The following is a 21,938-nucleotide window of genomic DNA, read 5'->3' on the forward strand; positions in this document are numbered from 1 at the left end:
CCTTCCATATCCTTCCCAGTCATTCAGGTGGGAAGTGGGAAGGCCTTTCTCAAGTCTTGATATTGGGGTTTGCTGTGTAGGCTTGCCTTTCTCTTGTCTGTGTGAGTGTCTTTCTCAGATGTGTGAGGAGACAGTGTCATGGTGGGGGAGTGGTGGTGAGAATGAATTCCTCTTGGAGGATAAAGGCATCTATTTCATTGGATAGGATGAATGTGTTTCTCAAATTAATTGGGGTGGGGGGCTGTTTTACGTATGTTTCAGTTACTAAGATATACTGGATCTACCCATTATCAAAAGCATGTATGGAATCTAAGAAAAAAAAAGTCATGAAGAACCTAGGGGCAAGACAGGAATAAAGACACAGACCTACTAGAGAATGGACTTGAGGATATGGGGAGGGGGAAGGGTAAGCTGTGACAAAGTGAGAGAGTGACATGGACATATATACACTACCAAATGTAAAATAGATAGCTAGTGGGAAGCAGCCGCATAGCACAGGGATATCAGCTCGGTGCTTTGTGACCACCTAGAGGGGTGGGATAGGGAGGGTGGGAGGGAGGGAGACGCAAGAGGGAAGAGATATGGGAACATAACGTATATGTATAACTGATTCACTTTGTTATAAAGCAGAAACTAACACACCATTGTAAAGCAGTTATACTCCAATAAAGATGTTAAAAAAAAAAAAAAAGCATGTGTTCCCCTTAATGAGAACTTTAACTCCCTTGATGTCATTTAAGGTCTCCTATTAAGGAACATTTTCCTCATTTCTCCCCTTGTTAACTCTGCTACCATGATAAATGCCTCACACCTACAGTTGAACTCTACATCCCCTTCCATACCTACTTATTATTACTGGGATGGAACTACTGTTCCCAGTACTGTAGCTGTAGCAATCGATAACAGACTTGTTGGGGGGAAGGATTGTGTAAATGCATATTAACATTCAGCTGGATCTTTTTCTTTCAATTGATTGGATAAGTGCTTATAACTTTATTCAGTAGAAACTAGGAGATGGGAATGGGGAACCTAATAGATGGACTAGGAATAAAACTAGAAATGTGTCTTTTCATTATTATCTTACTTAGCCCCCCCAGTTAAAAGGCTGTTTCCCATAGTCCAGCCTCTACAGCCTACTGACATCTTAGGGAACCTGGTATTTGGGGACCAGAGCTGGACTTCCTGAAGTTATGTCTTAGACTAAAGCCATTGAATATGGCTGAAATGGTTTCAGGAGAGATGCTTCCCCCTGACATCTTGAATGGCCCAAGAAAAAGAAAAACTTACTAACATCAGAAGCTTCTATTATGTGCTTATTCTTGTTTTAGCCAGCACTTTGGGAAGGAACACTTCAAACTTTGAATTTGTGATTGATTTTTCCTTTCTAGCCATCCTAACACTGTAACACTACTGAGAGAGTTTTGAAACAAATGCAAAAAAAAAAGGGCAAAAAAACTTGTACTCAAAAAATAATAGTTGGTGTTGGTGTTTTGTTTTAGCAGTTGCCAAGTCAGGTGTGTGGTTTTTTTTTTTGTTTTTTTAAAAATTATTTTATTTTGGCTGTGTTGGGTCTTCGTTGCAGTGTGTGTGCTTCTCATTGCCGTGGCGTCTCTTGTTGCAGAGCACGGGCTCTAGAGCGCAGGCTCAGTAGTTGTGGCGCACGGGCTTAGTTGCTCTGCGGCATGTGGGATCTTCCCAGGCCAGGGATTGAACCTGTGTCACCTGCGTTGGCAGGCAGATTCTTAACCGCTGCGCCACCAGGGAAGTCCCAGGTGTGTGTTTCTTGAAATCACAACTTGAAGTGATAGCTCCAGCCCCTATGCCATGTGTCATTTTACCCCTTCTCTTAAACTTAAAAAAAAAAAAAAATTTTTTTTGAAGTATAATACATCAAAAAGGTACACAAATCATAAGTATTCAGCTTGATGAATTTTTCACAAAATAACCAGCACAAAGATGAAGAAACAACATAACCGACACTCTGGAAGCCTGCTTCATGTCTCTCTTCAGTCACTATCTCTCCCCTTCCCCTCAACAACCTAACTTCTAACACCATAGATTAATTTTTGCCACTTTTTGAACTTCATGTAAATGGACTTAGGGTATATACTTTTGTCTGAGGCTTCTTTCATTTATGTTTATAAGATTCATACACATTTTTGCATTTACATATATTTGGTTCATGCATTAACATTGCTGTATGATATTCCATTGTATGATTATTTACACTTTAGCTTTTTTTAACAGAATTCACATGCCATCTCATTCAAAGTATATAGTTCAGTATTGTCTAGTATATTCACAGGGTTATGCAACCGTCACCACAATGAGAGACCATTTTGTCCTCTAAAAGAAATCATGTACCCATTAGCAATCACTACCCATTTGTTCCCCCTTCCTCGCAGTCCTAAACAGCCACTAACCTACAAATCCTCTAAATTTGCAAATTCTGGACAATTCATATAAATGCAGTCCTAAAATATGTGGTCCTTTGTAACTGGCTTCCTTAACTTATGTTTTCAAGGTTCATCTGTTACAGCATGGATCAGAACTTCATATCTTTGTATAGCTGAATAGTATTTCATTTTATTTACCCATTCATCAGTTTTTGGACATTTGGATTGTTTCCACTTTTTTGCTATTATGAATAATGCTGCTGTGAATGTATGTGTACACAAATTTGTGTGGACAAATGTTTTTGTTTCTCTTGTATGTACCTAGGAGTGGAATTGCCGGTAACTTACTTTTTGAGGGAACTGCCAGATTTTTCCAAAGTGGATGCCTTTTTATATACCTACAAGAAAAATGTATGAGGGTTCCAATTTCTCCACATGGTTGCCAGCTCTTGTCATTGTCTGTCTGATTATAGGCTTCCTAGCTGGTGTAAAATGGTTATCTTTTTGTGGTTTTGATTCGCATTTCCCTAATGACTAAAGACGTTGAGCTTCTTTTCATGTTTATTGTCCATTTGTATATCTTCTTTGGATAAATATCTATTCGGATCCATTGCCCATTTTTAAATTGAGTTATCTTTTTACTATTGAGTTGTAAGAGTTCTGGATGCAAGTCCCTTATCAGATATATGATTTCCAAATAATTTTGCCCATTCTGTGGGTTCTTTTCACATTCTTAACGGTATTGTTTGTAGCATAGAAGTTTTTAATTTTGATTATGTCCAGTTAGCATCATTTATCAATGATGTCCGATTTTTTTCCTTTGTGCTTTTGTGCAGTTTGACTTTTAAGGTGGCATTACTTACTCAGTTTGGTTCTATGACATTGGATCTCTTGCATCTTCTGAAATATGTTATAAACTAATCCATTTGTTTCACTCTATTATTTATGTAGTTTTCTGCAGATGGATTGTCTTTGAGGACATGATATATTTCAAAGTAGGGTTTTTGGAATGTGTTTTCTCATAGAAACCCGTGTTTTGAATATGATTATATGCCATGACTCATCTTTTAAAAGTTTGATCCATAATGTACCTGACATACTTTGTGATTTCATTGGGAAATAATAGGGTGCAATTTTTGTTCTAGTAATTAAACAACAAACAGTGAAAGAATATTTACAGAGATAGTTGGAAATTTTAATACTTTTAAGGGACTTTAGACACTGAGTTCGTTTGCTTGCTGCTTTTTCTTGTTATGAATATATCACTAGACAGCTCATAGTAATTACCAAAATAAAAATTCGATGATTGTGCATAAAGAAAATTAAGGGTCACTGGAAAATTTATTTTGATTATTCTGGCAAAAGTTGGAAAAATGGGAAGACGAGTAATCAGGTTTCCTCCAGAATGTGAGCATATTTGTCTGAACCTCAGTGAGCCAAAAATAGTAAAAAGAAAAGAGCCTAAAGAAATGGGGTGTTGGGAGTACAGGTGGGAAAAATAGGGAGACTGTTTAGTTACCTTAAGTACAGAAAGGATAAGAGACAGATTTTGGGTTAAGCAGTTCACCTGTGCTATACACTGGAAAGATTCAAGTAAAGTGGGAAGCTTTCTTGTGCACAAGGTGTTTGCAAATTAAGTCACTGCAACTTGGCAAATGCTGGTATTTTACTATATATATTCAATATCACTGAGCACCATTACCAGCACATGGTAGTGAATGGTCAGTAAATTACTAACACGGGGCAGTATCATAAAATTAGTAACCAAATTTTATCATTAAGGCAAAACTAGTCAAATTTGGAAATGTTAAGAGTGCCCTTTTCTCAAGTGTCTAGCCACTATTTGGAATGGATAAAGCAACTGTTAAATGTAGTATGAGAAGAGTTGAAAGCTTTGGATGAGAGACAGCTGCAGAGAAAATGCTTTTTCTCAAGTATTTTGGGTCAGAACTTGGCTTTAAACTGGAATTGGTTGAGGAGGGGAGAGGTATACATTTAGTCTTAAAATTTGCTCTTTGTGGAGACATACAGATGGCCAACAGGAACATGAAAAGATGCTCAACATTGCTAATTATTAGAGAAATGCAAATAAAAACTACAATGAGGTACCACCTCACAGCAGTCAGAATGGCCATGATTTAAAAGTCTACAAATAACAAATGCTGGAGAGGGTGTGGAGAAAAGGGAACCCTCCTGCACTGTTGGTGGGGATGTAAATTGGTGCAGGCGCTATGGAAGACAGTATGGAGGTTCCTCAAAAAACTAAAAACAGAGTTGCCATATGATCCTGCAATCCCACTCCTGGGCATATATCTGGATAAAACTATAACTTGAAAGGATACATGCACCCCAGTGTTCATAGCAGCTCTATTTACAATAGCCAAGACATGGAAACAACCTGTCCATCGACAGGTGAATGGATAAAGAAGATGTGGTACCTATATACGATGGAATACTACACAGCCGTAAAAAAGAGTGAAACAATGCCATTTGCAGCAACATGGATTGACCTAGAGATTATCATACTAAGTGAAGTAAGTCTGACGGAGAAAGACAAATACCATATGATATCACTTATATGTGGAATCTAAAATATGACACAAATGAACTTATCTGTGAAACAAACAGACTAGCAGATACAGAGAACAGACTTGTGGTTGCCAAGGGGGAGACACGGGGTAGGGGAGGGAATGAGGGAATGGATTGGGAGTTTGGGGTTAGCAGGTGCAAACTACTACATACAGAATGGATAAACAACAAGGTCCTACTGTATAGCACAGGGAACTATATTCAGTATCCTGTGATTAAACCATAATGGAAAAGAATATGAAAAATGTGTGTGTGTATATATATATATGTATAACTGAATCACTTGGTTGTACAGTAGAAATTAACACAACATTGTAAATCAACTATACTTAAATAAAATAATTTTTAAAAAAATTTTGCTCTTTGTCACAAAGCAGTAGTTATTTTCTAATACCTTGAGTATTATGATACTGCCAGGGGAAAAACAGAAATGTGCAAATTAGCTTATTCTGAGAAGTAAATTGATAATTTGAAGATGGAGAAGTGTGATTCCTGTATTAAACAGAAATATAAGACTTTCTGGGGCTTCCCTGGTGGCGCAGTGGTTGAGAATCTGCCTGCCAATGCAGGGGACACAGGTTCGAGCCCTGGTCTGGGAAGATCCCACATGCCGCGGAGCAGCTAGGCCCGTGAGCCACAATTACTGAGCCTGCACAGGCGAGAGGCCTGCGCACCGCGATGAAGAGTGGCCCCCGCTTGCCGCAACTAGAGAAAGCCCTCGCACAGAAACGAAGACCCAACACAGCCATAAATAAATAAATAAATAAATAATTTAATTTAAAAAATATATAAGATTTTCTGAAGGTGAATCATAATTTGGGGATGTACTTGGGCAATGGATCATATCCTTGATGTTTTCAGACTTTTACCAATGAATTCTTATTTTCAGTCTTGAGAGAGACCAGATTTTATTTATAATGCTTATTTGCATGTTTTAAGTTATTTCTCTAAATAATACTGTATATTAGAGATTTAATCCCAGATCATCTGGCTTCACACTGTGCTGTTTCACTACCTTCTGCTGCCCAGGAGTTGTTAGATTTCTATTACCATCTAGTGCTCACTCTTTAGATGATCGTGTCTGTTTTGTTAAAAGTAAACATGTATAAAGCAAGCATTTCTTAGGTTACAGGCTATTATATTTAAATTTGTATTGTTTTAAAATAATATTTCCTCAACTAAAGTTGTATGTGCATCAATCCTTCAAAAAGGGAAATGTGTGTGTATGTAAGGGAATATAATTTTGCTGCTTTACAGTTACATAATGGAATGTGTTTGTTTTTTTTTTTCCTCTTTCCTAGGTTCTCTACTTTTAGAGTCCAAAATAAATCCTAATACTGCATACCAGAAACAACAGGTAAAATTTTGAAGATGTTGTGCTTTATCTTGCATATTATCCTCTCGATTTGGTGATTAAATGAAAATTTGCCATCTGATTTCTTACAATGAAAATTTTGGAGTAGATTATAAGATGCTTTGCCAGTCTAATTCTAAAATCCAGTTCTACCAATCTCTATATGTATAAAGCAATCATTTTAAATTAAAAAAAAAAAAACTTGCTTCAAGTTAAGCTAAGTTCTAGATATTTGACTAACAGCCTTATTCTCAAAAGTTAAAACCTAAAACGACAGTTTTCTTGTTTCTACCTAAAGAGAATTTAAAAAGTGACCACTGATGGAATAATCAGCTACTAACACAACTAAATGGTAGAAACTCCTTCCTTCACTATTGTAAATGCTAGTGCAGGAGGAACATTCATATCTCTATACAGCAACTCAGTATAAATACGAATCTGATTACTTATATAGCCTGACTGGGACCTTATAATGATGTAACAGTTTTTTAAGAACTTTCAATTTGAGTACACTCTCTTTCTTGTACCCTTCTGATGCAAGAGATATCTGAAAGTAAATCTCTCACTTAATACTTGCAAGCACTGTCATCAAAATTGGTATTTATTCAGAATATACCCATGTAGATAATACTGAGTGCTTTACAAAGCCAGTGAAATCAGTAGCAGTTCCCTCATTGCCCTGAAGGTGCATATATAAAATAACTTAAAGTAAAATATACTACCAACACATTTATATTTATATTACTTTATAAATATATAACTTTATAAATAAATTATAAAGTGCTTTGCTTCATCATTGACCAAGAAAATACTACTAGATTGAAGTTAGTTTTATTTTGCACATAAGATGAGGCCTAAAGATTGTGGCTTGCTTGAGGTCACACAGATAGTACATAGGAAATCGGATATTTACTCCTAAATTTATTTAATGGTGATTTATTTGTCCAACAGGTATTGGTACAATATGAAATATTTTCTTGATGGTTCAGTGGTCTGTTAAATACACTTTGTTGCATTTGGTGTTCTTAAGAAAACTCTCAGGTTAGATTGCAGTGGCTGGAGACTAGAGTATTATTTGGTTTTGATATTCTATACTTAAATTCACGTTTTGAGTTTTCAGTCAGCTGAAGAGTAAGAGCACATCCTAAGAAAAAGAAAAGATCAAGTCTATTTTGAGGATGAATGAACACATCTATATGTCTTAACCTATAGGTTGTTGGATGATAAGCAAGCAGGATGATTTGGTGAAAATTAGGCTCTTCAAGGAAAACAGAAGAGTAATTCCTAAAAATTTTCAAACTTATGAATTTGTCAAATGGATAATTAAGAGCGTATTTCTAGCTGTGCCCTGATGTAAGCCTCCAAATGATTCTGAATATACATCGTAACAGAGTAGTTGCTTACAATTGTCTTAAACTTATCTTATTACTAATGTGATAGTGGTTTTAGACTTCTTCCAATAGATCTTACCTTATTACTGGTTTTCAAAACAGTATGATCCCATTTATTTAAAGACGAAACTGAGGCCAACTGACTAATTTCTGACATGTTGATCTTACAGTGTTAATGTAAATTATTTCGAGCTGGAACAGCTACTCAGTAACTGGAACAGATTGCTTGCCTGGGATCTATTATCTCTTGAAGTTCTTGAAGATAATAAAAAGGGGTCTTTGAGCTCTTTTTTAAAATTCTGAGTAAGACTTGTGGATTTATCCTCTTAGTAATGCTGCACAGCCTAATCAGAGGATTGTTTATTTACTTCTGGCTGGCATCACTTTAGTTCAGTAAGAGACTATTGGTCTCATGATTGACAGTTAAATAATTGACTGAACAGAGTAAATATGCAATTTAGCAGACAAATTTTTAAACATGGGATCCATTTGTGTACCATAAGCGGTGTCCTTATGAGGTACTGAAAAGTATTAGAAATTACATAGATCTTTTAAGATACCTTAAAATATAGTCATGTTTCCTCCTTAATACAGGAACTTTTATCATTTCAAAAGATGCTCAGCCAGCCTTGGGTTGGCTCCTTTCAGTTACTTATTAAATTATTTTTCTTTATATTGTGTTTACATCTAATTTCTACTCCTAATTCGTCTCTTTGGACCAGTTTGAAAAAGGCTACATGGTAGCTGTTACATGAGGCTTCTTTTTCAAGTGTAACTCTCCCTAGTGCCATTCAGAAATTTTTAATATGATTCATAGATCCCTCTGGAAGAAGGCTCTTTTTTGAAATGGTTAATTGCTATGAAAGTGTATGTGTTTATTTATAGTCAGTAATTTCGAAAAGATACCTTAGACCCTATAAATATTATACCATGCATATTGTAGGATACAGGCTATTTGTACTACAGTAAATATAAAGTGGTCTCAGTATTGTAATTGTAGTGTCTTGCTGAGATTACATCTTAGTAAAAAACTGTTGAACTGTTTATTAAACTTACTATCATTAAAAAACCAAAAATTGGTATGAAATGAATAAAAGGGTGGTAGGTGGTAGGAACATCTTGCTTCTTGAACTTTGGTAAAAGTTAAAAAACCTCTGTCCAGGTAAATGCTCACATATTACAAATTTAGCCAATAATTTCAGGGGCATCATGGGCCTCAAGTGCCCCAGGTAAAGAACACCCAATACTGAAAATTAGAGAGGAGGAGCTATGTTTATTAATCGCATCCTCCTAACATGCCCTTGTTATTGAATACTCAAGACTTCCTCTTTGAGTGTTTTGACTAGAGCATAAAATGTAACTTAATGTGCAAGTAAAGGATTGACATAATGTTTAGTTTGTATCTTTTGATATATTTAGATTGTGTGCTCAATTTGTAGTGCTTTTCATATATTGGTTCAACTTCTCCTTAAGGAGAACGTTGTTTTCATTTTATAGATTGGATAAAGTGAAGTGCAAAAAGGCATTGGAAATTACTGACATCAGTGTTGCAAAAAGTTAAAAATGAGTACTGTTCTCAATTCCCTATTGCTTTGTTCATTTGCCTTATACTTTGAAGTAGTTTGTGATAATATATGTTAATCATTCAGACTTCTTTTCTCTCAAGGACACTTTGATTGTGTGGTCTGAAGCAGAAAATTATGACTTGGCCCTTAGCTTTCAAGAAAAAGCTGGATGTGATGAAATTTGGGAGAAAATATGTCAGGTAATTTTAAAAATCAGAAAATCAACATGCTTTCTTTTTAAGCATTTTGTTTTTTGCTGTGCTTTATGCTAATGCCCCAAATTTTAAATAGAGACACATTTCATATAGATCTTCTAAATTCACTGCTGTCTGTGAAAAGCTTCATTTATAGGAAAGTACAGTTTATTGACATTAATCTACCCAGCCCAGACCTTTTCTGAACTCCAGAGTTTTATATCCAGCTACCTTTGAGAGCTCCTCCGTGAGTGCTAACTAGCACCTCAAATTTAATAGTCTAAAACTGAACGTAATCTCACAGAGATTTGTTCATTCTCCTAGCTATCTCTCTTATCTCAGTAAATGCCACCCAGTTGCTGAAGCCAGAAACGTGTTTATCCTTTCTTCATCCTCTATATCCGTTCAGTCCCTCAATTGTAAGTCTTAAATGCATTCACTTATCTTCATTTTCATTGCTATTAGTTTACTAAGCCACCATCATTGCTTGCCTGGTTTATTGCCTTCATCCTAAATCTGTACCACAGCTGGAGTGATCTTTTTAAAAATGCAAGTCTGATCATGTTACCCCTTGTTCAGTAACTTCTTGTGGCTCTTGACTATCTCTTCAACGTCATCATGCATGTTCTCAATTGATTCTGGAATTCCCTAGTGGTTCTAGTACCTCAGTCTAGTGATAAAATCTCCACAGTCTTTTGAGAATGGTCATTTTTTATGCGCTCTGATGGCTAAAGCCACTGGTTCTTGTTATGGACTTATTTAGACCATTACATCCTAAGGACACTTTCTCTATCTTCATGTTTATTTTATCTGGAGAATAAATAACTTACAGGAGATTCTTTAATTCATTGGTTCTCAAGGTGTGGTCCTCAGACCAGCAGGATGAGCATGACCTGGGATCTGATAGAAATGCAAATTCTGAGACCCCCATCCCAGATCTACTGAATCAGAAACTATGAGTAGGTACCAGTAATTCTATTTTAACAAGCCCTCTAGGTCAGATTTTCTCTGTAAAGGGCAAGATGGTAAATATTTTAGGGTTTGTAGACCATACAGTTTAACAGCTATTCTGTTCTGCTGTTGTACTGTGAAAGTAGCCATAGATAACACATAAATAAATGGACATCATTCTCTTCCAGTAAAATTTTATTTACAAAAACAAGTGGTGGGCCAGGTTTGGCTTGTTTGTCAACGCCTGCTTCAGGTGATTCTGATGCACCCTGAAGTTTAAGAGCCACTGCCTTAAGAGAAGCCACAGTGCTCTTGAGGCACAGTTTCTCCTTAACTTGCAGAATTTATTTCTGCTATATAATTCTACTCAGCTGTGTTTTTCATAAATTAACCTGCCTGTTAAGCTGTCCCTTTCCTTCTCTTAACATGTGAAAAACTAACATTTGTATTTATGCTTTCTTCATGTTTTCTTTGCTTTCTGTCTCATACAGTTGTTTTTACAGCATGTTCCTCTAGATTTTTGTCATGTGGAGTTCTTCCATAGAAAGAGAAGAGATTAATGAGCTCAGGGTGGTGCTGAAAGCACCCGTTATTCAGACAAATCTTGTTCTCTTTCACCTTTCTAAGATGAACAGTCCCACCCTGGACACAATCTTTTATTAGGTCAATATTTAACTCAGACCTGGACTCAATCTGTTACTGTCATGCCTGGCTCTCCTTAAAAATTGTCAGAGCTTTATTATACTTTTCCTTAGTCTGTAACACTATAAATCTTTCCGTCATTTTCTCTTGGGGCACAAGTAGTAGTACTTGTATACTTTTCTCTACAATAACGTTCCTGGGAATCACTGCCTGCTTTGTTGTTCCTTTCTGATCTTCCCCTCCCAACTTTTACATAGTTTATGTTCAAGATGTCATTTCTCAATGACTCTTATGATCCTGACTGTACTTATCAATTAATTTCTGGATCCTGGCTTATTTTGGGGAATTTACTATATTTTGTTCTCTGAGATCTTATATGTTTCTCTGTTTCTTGAACTCATTATTTTTTGATCTAGAAACATCTAAAAAATCTCCCCATTTTCTAGTACTCTCCTTGATAGCAGTTATGTCTGGGTGCATCTCTTTTTCCTTTTTATATCTTTATGATCTTCACATTCTCACTTTCTTCATATCTGTCCAGATTGACTTCTGAGATTTATCCTTTCTCATAAGTAAAGCTCTCTCTTCTAGCTTAGTCTACTTTCCTTTTTAAATTTTCATTCTTCTATTGCTTCTCTTCTGAAAGTAAGACTGAAACATATTTGTCAGATTATTACAGTTTCACCATGTTTCCCTGAGCGGATCAAATTCCTAAACACAGGTCTTTTTGATTACCTGTTCAGCCTTTGTATTTGCAAGTTAACTCCAGAAGATGGCATTTTTCATTATAATAAGGGCTCTCATCCCTTATCATTGGTTTTGTAAACAAACCCCTACCATTTTTCTATAGGTAGAGCCATAGCTTGAATACTAGGAGTCTAAAGCTGTGATGAGATCTTATGTAGTTTTAAAAAATCCAGGGCCAACTTGAGACCATGCCAGGTAAGAGTTGTGAATGTGCCTAGCCTCCTTTCAGTGGTGCTGCCCACTGGGTTAAGGTCAAGACGGTATTGCCTTGCAGCATTTTTCTAGACTTAGTCCAGGACTTCTTCCCTTCTAGTATTCATCAACATCTCTTAACCATGCTAAGCAATTTAAGTTTGTTGGTCATTTCATATAAGGCCTAATTTTTCCATCCCTCTGCCATTCAGCTTGGCCTTTTGGGCTGGTTTAGTGGCAGTGTCTCAAATTACAGGGCCAAGATAGCAAAACTCATTTCATTCCAAAATACGTCTTTGACCTTTTGTAAAAATTTTCTTTTACCTTAAAATGTATTTAATTGTGAAGACTTATAAGTTATCTTTTTATAATTAGAGCCCCTACACTGACATAAAGTTGGGGTTTATGACAAACTTTAGAGCTTCTAGGGGATCATGAGAGGTATAGGTTTGGGTGTGTAGAAAGGAGAACTTCCATGGTTTGGTTACTTTAAGCAGGTATTCTTAGGGGATAGCTCTACTACACATAGGTTGCAGTTAACTTTTTATGTGGTTTTATTTTTGTGTGGGTGCACTTGTTTCCCACTCAGTTTTTCTTAATCATCATTTTGGGCTACCAACCAGCGTTTTCATACCAAATCAGTGACCTACTTTGGTCCAAAGCCAGTTTGTAAATGCTCTTGGCCCTTGGTTTCTAAATTAACTGATATTAAATATTTTTCTTATTGCTTACAATTACATATATTTTCTATGGTCACAGCATTTGTTTGAATTTTACTTAAACTTTGAAGAGTTTGGTGGCTCTACCAGAGCACAGTGCTAGGAGTGTTTCTGAGATTTGCCCTGGTCTGTTGGAAAAGAGGGCCATGGATATAAAATGTGAGTGGATGTTTTACCATCAGGCCTCTATATATTATGCGTCTGCAGGGCACTCTAAGTCACAGTCACAGTTAGTTTAGTGGATCTTTAGAATGTTTCTGTTGCTGGTAAACCTTGTACTTACAAGAAAGCTCATTCCATTTCTGAACTTTGAACTTTCTTCCTTAAAATTGAAAGTGTATGTTATTTGTAGAAATGTGTTTAGAAAAGTAGGCAATTGTGTCGAGCTTTGTTTTTTTTTTTAACATCTTTATTGGAATATAAATTGCTTTACAATGGTGTGTTAGTTTCTGCTGTATCACCGTGAATCAGCTATACATATATCCCCATATCCCCTCCCTCTTGCATCTCGCTCCCACCCTACCTATCCCACCCCTCTAGGTGGTCACAAAGCACCAGTGTCAAGTTTGAAGACTTAAAGTTTGTCTAGTCTTAAACTTGAAAATTATCATTATAGTTTTCTTATAACATCTCTTGTATCTAAGAATATCATTTAGATTTGCTTTGATTATATTTTGTCAGCTATCATAAATCTTGTTTACTAGGTTCAAGGAAAGGACCCATCAGTGGACATCACTCAGGACCTTGTAGATGAGTCTGAAGAGGAGCGTTTTGATGATATGTCATCGCCAGGTTTAGAATTGCCATCTTGTGAATTAAGTCGCCTTGAGGAAATTGCAGAACTTGTGGCATCATCTTTACCTTCCCCCCTGCGTCGTGAAAAACTTGCACTAGCACTGGAAAATGAGGGTTACATTAAAAAGCTCTTAGAGCTTTTTCATGTGTGTGAGGATTTGGAAAATATTGAAGGACTGCACCACTTGTATGAAATTATCAAAGGCATCTTCCTCTTGAATCGAACTGCTCTTTTTGAAGTTATGTTCTCTGAGGAATGTATAATGGACGTCATTGGATGCTTAGAATATGATCCTGCTTTATCACAACCACGAAAACATAGGGAATTTCTAACAAAGACAGCCAAATTTAAAGAAGTGATTCCCATATCAGATCCTGAGCTGAAACAAAAAATTCATCAGACATACAGAGTTCAGTATATACAAGACATGGTTCTACCTACCCCTTCAGTCTTTGAAGAAAATATGTTATCAACACTTCACTCTTTTATCTTTTTCAATAAGGTAGAAATTGTTGGTATGTTACAGGTGAGTTAGATCATTCTTGTTTTTCCTACTTAAAAAGATACTGATTGCCTTCAGCAGAAATAATTTTCTGTTCCTTTTAGGCATCCAAATTGAATTTTAATTTTTGTCTAAAGGTATGTATTTTGGTGATACTACAGAGATTATAATATATAATACTGTGGGACCAGAAGGTTGTGTTGGATTAGTTATGATAAATGTAATTTTTTTAAAAAAAATCTAGCTTGAAGAAATTATAGGAAAAGGATCTTAATGAAATGCTTGAATGTGGAATTTTAGGGATATTAATCTATCAGTTATGCATAGAACAGAATAGATTGGAAGAGGAAAGAAAAAGAGAAGCCAAGAAATATGTCATTATTATAGAATACAAATTCTATAGCATTTATAGAACTCCCAGGTAATTCTTTATTAGAGGTACAGCAGATGTTGGCAAGTTATAGCTGCATGTCTCCCTTCCAGAAGGCATGCTTTTGTAATGGATGAGAGTGTGGGGAGGTTAGGCTTGAGTATGAGTTTCAGCTCTGCCTGTCACTTAATAGCTATATGGCTTGGGCAACTTTCTTAATCTCTTAAAGCTTCAGCTTCCTGATCTTAAGTTGGTGATATTAGTACCTACCCTATAAGGTCATCTGAAGATTAAATCAGATGCACGCTTATAAAGCATTGAACATGATACAAGACTCTTGAGTATTATTTTAAAGTATCTATTAATAATTGCCTATTAAACTCCAAATTTTCTTTTTATAGTATGCCCAGTCTCTCAGGTGTGGTGTGTTAGGGTGCTTGCATCAGAACTGCCTAGGATGCATCCTGGATTCTGCACATAACACACAATCCAAATGTCTGAGCCGGCCGGTAATCTGCATTTGTAAATACTCCCAAAGTCAGAGAATCTCTCAGTAAATTATCCCATGGTGCATGAATTAGTCTAGTCCAGTTGAAATATAAGTTTGCATAGTGCAAAGATTTGTGAGTCGCACACTTCCTGTGTGTTTTGTTTCTTTATGCCCAAGATATTGTAATAATAACAGCTATGTGATATGATTTGAAAGCTATTGTAAGACCTTACCTCAGATCTACAAATAAAATAATTATTTGAAACCTGGATTTGAATTAAAAAAAAAGAGGCAAATAAATGTCAGTAAGAGCTGCTTGGTAGCACATGTTATGAGTAAAACAGTAAATTTAATTTTTGTCTGTTCCTTTTTAGAAAATTGCTGTATTTTCAGTGACCCTGGTTTTTTCACCATAATATATATATATGAATTTAGATAGAAAAGTCAATTTTACCAAAACTGCTTTCCTGAAGCTAATGATTAAGTTCAGTTCACGGTGATTAATTTGACATGTTTTCCATTCATTTAAGACAGACAAATAATATAGGCAATACAGTCTGGTAAGTACAACAGTATTCCTTGACATAGTGTATTGTGATTGATAATGAAAGAAGGGTGTTCTGGTACCAATTTTCATTTGTTCTTTCCTAAGGAACTAGTTCTTGCTAGCTACCTAATAGATCCTCTGCTCTGGTCTAGTTTTGATTCCTGGTTTCCTTGGATAGTCCTAAGCACTACTGGTCCTTTTCTTTAGCTCCACATGGTTCTTATTTTGTTATATAGGGATTTGTCACTTCTTTGTTTTCTTGGTCTTCAGACCTGTAAAATGCCAGTTTTACTCATTAAGTTGGAATAATTTCAAATTGTTAAGTCTTTGTTTCCCTACAATATGCTCTGTAAAATGCAGGCTGCCAGTGCTGTAGGTCTTTCTGTTTCTCTTGATGCTGAGCATTTATATTCAAAGTGCTGCTATGAAGGAAGGAGAGTTTTACAAATTTTTTGACAAGGAGTAATTAAAGCAGGTTCTTACCCACCTTGTACACAGTCATAACCCTTACTGTTGACTGATTCTTTGTAATACTGTTGAACCTTCTTAATTCTCTGTACTTCGCAGCAGTTCAGAGAATCTTTTTTAATCATTTGATTTCCATTTGGTGGGATATATTATGTCTGAGATGGATCTTGATATTGGATGCCATTTGAGGTGTGGCCTATTTGTACACTGCAGAAAAAGTAAAGGTGGGAATAGCCAAACTAATTTAGTGTCACAGAAAATGTTTCTTGAGCACCTGCAGCAGTGAATAAGGGGTTTATAAACTAGTGGGAGATACACACATACATACGTACATACACATATACATGTATATATACACACACACACACATATATATATACACACACACGCATACATATATACATTTAGGCTTAGGCATGTCTGTAGGGCATGTAGTGTTGAATTTATTTCTACTAGCTGAGATAGTATGGAATTAAAATAAAAATCTTAACTAAAAATAGTGACAAAAAATTGAACAGGCAATCAGGAAGGCTCTACCACCTACCTGCTAACTGATTGGGCTTTGGGTAAATTTCTTAATCTGTCTCAATTATAAAATAAGGAGGTAAGATAACATAACATATGAGGTTATTTCCAAGTTCTGTACTCTAACTTTTACATGCCCAGATGAGTATCCTCTGAGAGTATCTTTTGAATCATTTCCAAAATAATTTAATACATTTTAATTTAATATAGAATAATTTAATAATGTATTAAATTATTTTGTATGTCTGTAGGTGGATAGCTTCAAATAATAGATGCTTCTTTTAAAGTTCTGAATTGAGCTTTTTATATAATTGAATCATTTCTGTTTTTAAAACATGAAGTTTTATCTTTATTTGAGTGATTGTAGAACCTTAACTTCTAAAGTTAAGATTATGAAACCCTATGAAAATCACGGGTCTACAGACCATGTTTGTTTTTGTAATAAAGTTTTATCTGAACACAGCCATACTTGTTCATTGACATTGCCTATGGCTGCTTCCTACTATAACGGCAGAATTGAGTAGCTGTGGTAGAGTCTGCAAAGCCTAAAATGTTTATAATGTGGCCCTTAACTAGACTTAGGAAATAGAGCCTTGCCGAAATATAAAGGATAATATTTCTGTATAAATCCCCAATTTATCCTTTAATAGTTTTTTCCTTCTCTTTTAAAAAACAGCATTGCCAATACCATCTTCCCCTTTTCCAGTTGTTGCAATTTATATCTTCTGTATTAGCGTCTTGAAAATATATTATACTCTTACTATTAGCATAATTAATTTATCCTTTGATTTCACAGGAAGATGAAAAATTTCTGACAGATTTGTTTGCACAGCTAACAGATGAAGCAACAGATGAGGAAAAAAGACAGGAATTGGTAAGAAATTTGATATTATGGAGGGCATGAAGCTAAAACAACACACCTTTTATATTCACTTATCCTTTTGCCTAATTTCAGGTTAACTTTTTAAAAGAATTTTGTGCGTTCTCCCAAACGCTACAACCTCAAAACAGAGATGCTTTTTTCAAGACTTTGTCAAACATGGGTATATTACCAGCTTTAGAAGTCATCCTTGTAAGTTTGTTTCTCCTTATACTTAATTACCATCATATTTTTAATCCACAAAATAGTATATTTTTTATGTAGCATGCAACTGTTTGATTATAGCCAATATTTAATATCAGTTGTGTATTACATAAAGTTAAAAAGCTATAAAATTCTAGTATTAGAGAGTCCTTGCAGAGAGTACTGAAAGGACACAGGAATTTTCCATATTTTTAATATCAATAATTTGTTAACTTTGCAGCCTATTAGTTGAAATGTTAAAGTAGAAAAAAAACAGGAATAAAAGTAAGTATAACTTTATCCATAGAACAAGAATTTTACATAAGCAGAGTTTCCTTGAACTCTCTTTTTTTATTCAAATGTTTTCTTATAATTTGTTAGGTTTTGGATTTATATAGTTGCAAGTTCCATATTTTTATTATTATAGGAGAAATAAGTGCTTTTTATCTGCAGGGCATGGATGATACACAGGTGCGAAGTGCTGCTACTGATATATTCTCATACTTGGTTGAATATAATCCATCCATGGTACGAGAGTTTGTCATGCAGGAGGCACAACAGAATGATGATGTAAGTAAGAAGTTAACAGAGCAAAAAATAACCAGCAAGGTAAATATTATTTGCACTAACAGTAAGTATTTATACATGGGAAGCTATAACTGTATTTATTATTCATTTCTTAAAGATTTAAATAGTTGATGTTTGAGAAAAGTGTAGCCATCATATCATGGCTTATTCTTCCCCTAACTGGCTCCTGTCTCAGTTTATAAATTGTCTTACAGCAGTTATTTGTTAATGCTCAACTTAAATTTCTTTAAAAATTTTTGAGATTGTTTCTTAATTCAGAAGTTAATGTGCTGTGTTGTGTTGTTTAAATCATTTAATCAATAAATTGTTCTATATGTGGAATTATGAATAACTTACCTAGGAAAACATTGGCTTTGCTAGGGTTAGAGTCTCAAAATCTTCAAGAATGATGAAGCACATTCCTTTGGAAAGTGTTTAGGGTGCTTTCTTTACTGCCTAACCGTAGGGAACAAGCTGTTGTGTGTACACGTACACACACACACACACACACTCACACTCACTCACTCACTTACCCACCCATCAGTTTCAGAGTCAGTGAGAGAATGTATCCTGGTGATGTGAAAGGTTCTCCCAGAGTCTGTGGTACATGGCATATGTGGAAGCCGTAAATGTGTGTGCTCTGTTTTCTTTTCAGATAATTAAACCTATCATCCTGATTTTTTATTTTCTCTTTCCCCCATAAAATCTCGGAAGTAACTTTTTACTTAAGAACAAACTAAGATATTCTGCCCTCAAACAGAGGGGGTAAAAAGACAACCTCTTAGAAAAAAATATATGTAGAATTCCAGCTTATCATATTTTTACAAAATGAGAAAATAGACTTTTTAAAGAGATCGTAATATGTTGTGATGTCAAAATGAAGTGGAATGCCTAGTAACTTCTATATTTAACACTTGTTTAAAAAATTGTAATGTCAGGGTAGGTGCAGGAAGTGCCAGTTTGAACTGTTGAATATTATGTCACATTTTGCTTTTATAAAACAGTCCTATCTTGAAAACCAAAAAATATATATATATTAAAAATAAAGGCTATTCTTGTTGGCGCTGTAACCCACTAGTTGAACATACATTGATGTACTTCATTCATATGCAGTAGTCTTCTTGATTCCCAGTCTTGATTGTTATTTCCATGTATGTCTGCATTTTCTCTGTCTATCCTACCATTGCATATATAGGCAAGAGCAGGGATTTTTCTCACTGAATGCCTCTCAATTTTTCCTCTTCAGCCAGGAAAACCAGTCATAGTAGAGCATCAGGAAAACTAAGTCAATTTTGTATGTCATTTGGAATATCTATAATATACTTGTTCTCCTGTGTGCTCTCTAAATAACGTAATCTTGTTTGCCCCAATTTCAGACATTCAGGTACCAACTAATTTTTTCTTAAATTTATTTTAAATGGAAACTTTATATCATTTCCATAAATGGAGAATAGATGCAGTTATCATCTGCCATAAATAGAAGGAATCTATAAAAATGCAGTGAAAGAACAATGTTATAAATTCTAGCTAAACATTCTTACTGTTAAAGCCCATTAGCTTTCTTCAGAAGGGAGATTTTGTTATCCCGAGGTGTAAAAGATCTGTTAGCACCAAACTGAAACTTTGTTTTTATTTTAATCGGGATTTAAAGATAAATCCCCTTGATTAAAGATAAATTCTTTTTGGTACTATTTGTGTAATGTGCCTATACCATACTTTTGGAAAACTGCTCTGTATCCATTAAAGAAGTCAGTCAAACATTTCATTTTGTTTGCAGTTAACAAGATATCCATAACTAGGTATAATGCTGTAGCATGTCTCATAGTATATGCTTTTTCCATTCCCTCCTATAATAAGTGATCCTTATTATGTGTATTTTTCTCACCAGGATATTTTGCTCATCAACCTCATTATAGAACATATGATTTGTGATACAGACCCTGAACTTGGAGGAGCAGTCCAGCTTATGGGCCTCCTTCGAACATTAGTTGACCCAGAAAACATGTTAGCTACTGCCAATGTAAGCCACGGGCATTTTTCTCTTTTTCATACTACTATAATTTTTATTGCTGGTAGGAACCAATGCAGTTAAAGTTCATGGAAGTGTTTTCGATTCCTTAGAAAACAGAAAAGACTGAATTTCTGGGTTTCTTCTATAAGCACTGTATGCATGTCCTTACTGCTCCCTTACTGGCAAATACAACAGAAGACAAACCTAGCAAAGGTAAGATTATACAGGTTGGTAGTTAAGTTCTTTGTTCTTGAATTCTGAAACTCAAAAAGTTGGTGTTAACCTAGAGGTCTACTAATATATTTTCAAAAGAGGTAATTTCAAGGTAAAATTTCTTTTTAAAGTGCTATAATCAGAGGTAATAGAACTGTGAAAGAAGATACTAGAGATAATTTTTTGCTTTCAGAATTTTAAAACAATTTTTTTTATTAAAGCAATATTTGTATTTAGTTTGCATTTACATGTATGAAACAAATAGAAGGAAGAAGCTATTAGAAGATTCATTTTATTTGTACTCCAAGTGTGTAGATACAGAGCAGAGCTTGTGCTTAGTATTAAGCAGTTTTTCTTTGCATTGAGGATTATTCCACGGTAGGATTATTTATTTCTGCATTTTATTCTTTTAGCTTTGTGTGTGTGTGTTTGATTTAGAAAATAGTTTTTGGGTCTTCATTGGGAAATTCCTTATTGAAGCTTAGAGAATAAGTAAGTTATTTTGTCATATGAATTATCAACATAGTGTATTTAACTTATGACACCACTTAGAAAAAAAATGTTAAATTTACCTTTTTTAATGACTCTAGAATCAAGTCTTGGAAATGTGATACTAATTTTTCCTGTCTACTTTATTCATAGTAGGTAAAGCTTGAGGCTTCTTTCCAAACCCACATATTCAATTCATCAAACATTTATTGAGAACCCACTGTGTGGAAGGCACTGTGCTATATATATAATCTTTAGGGGTTAAATGGGGGAAATAAAAACAGTGAGTAAAACGATTTTGGAGGCTTACTGCCTGGTGAGGAAGATAAGCCAGTAATTATAATTCAGCATGGACTCATGTGTAGTAAAAGGAGGCACAAAGCACATGAATCAAAGGAGCAGAGAGAGTAGTTCCATCAAAGCCAGATGATGTGTGGTAGGAGGACCTCCTGTGATACCTGTATATCCGTTGAGGGACATAAGACATGGTAGAGCATTCCTGCCCTTTGGAATAAAACAGATCTAATAGATTTGTATCCCAGTTTGCCTTACTAATAACATTTCACACCTGGGTCTTGTGACACTAATTCTTCACAGAGTTATTTAAATTAAATGTGAAAAAATGGAAAGCACAGTTCTTGGCACATGGTAGGCATTCAATAAATGTTAGTTCCCTTTTCCTTAACTTTAACATATTTGGGTTAATAGAAGGGATTTTACTTGATTGGAATTCGGATTCTTACATTTGGGGAGGAAAAGAATATAAGCCATTAAATATAATTGTGTTTGTTTTGTTTTGTTTAGATGATTTTCAGACTGCCCAGTTGTTGGCACTTGTATTGGAATTGTTAACATTTTGTGTGGAGCACCATACCTACCACATAAAGAACTACATTATTAATAAGGACATTCTCCGGAGAGTGTTAGTTCTTATGGCCTCGAAGCATGCTTTCTTGGCATTATGTAAGTGTTGCTTCTGGTAGAATTACTTACTGTCTGTATATTATTATTGTTATCTTTCGGTCTTATTGCCTGAGAAGAAAAGATCACTGCTTTCAGGAGACCAAGGTTCTAATACTAAACTACACTGATAATGTACTTTTGCCACATTTTGAGCAGGTGATTTTCCTGACTCTTCTTTCTCAATATACAGTAAA

At 35.1% G+C, this 21,938-nt stretch overlaps 2 protein-coding genes across 8 annotated transcripts in view; one reads left to right on the forward strand and one right to left on the reverse strand.

The window, feature by feature from the left end:
* LOC309656002 (uncharacterized protein) overlaps window positions 1–21,938 on the reverse strand; it is a gene marked incomplete at its 5' end in the record, with an annotated part of 126,717 nt that overhangs the window by 48,836 nt on the left and 55,943 nt on the right. The gene's annotated exons all lie outside the window — the stretch shown is intronic.
* The window catches only part of PPP4R3A (protein phosphatase 4 regulatory subunit 3A), a gene marked incomplete at its 5' end in the record, with an annotated part of 39,513 nt that overhangs the window by 6,530 nt on the left and 11,045 nt on the right, over window positions 1–21,938 (forward strand). For 4 of the 7 annotated variants that reach the window (XM_082451253.1, XM_082451255.1, XM_082451252.1 and 1 more), the window contains 9 exons: window positions 6,287–6,342; window positions 9,397–9,495; window positions 13,445–14,062; window positions 17,235–17,312; window positions 17,394–17,510; window positions 17,955–18,110; window positions 19,957–20,088; window positions 20,190–20,292; window positions 21,586–21,744. In XM_082451253.1, coding sequence (XP_082307379.1) covers window positions 6,287–6,342; window positions 9,397–9,495; window positions 13,445–14,062; window positions 17,235–17,312; window positions 17,394–17,510; window positions 17,955–18,110; window positions 19,957–20,088; window positions 20,190–20,292; window positions 21,586–21,744 — 1,518 coding nt within the window. Of the gene's footprint in view, window positions 1–2,524; window positions 4,931–6,286; window positions 6,343–9,396; window positions 9,496–13,444; window positions 14,063–17,234; window positions 17,313–17,393; window positions 17,511–17,954; window positions 18,111–19,956; window positions 20,089–20,189; window positions 20,293–21,585; window positions 21,745–21,938 lie in introns of those variants that run through there. The other 3 variants (XM_082451257.1, XM_082451254.1, XM_082451256.1) reach the window with 3 other exon arrangements.

This window comes from Balaenoptera physalus (genome assembly GCF_965194825.1).
Source record: "Balaenoptera physalus genome assembly, chromosome: 2".
NCBI lineage: Eukaryota > Metazoa > Chordata > Mammalia > Artiodactyla > Balaenopteridae > Balaenoptera > Balaenoptera physalus.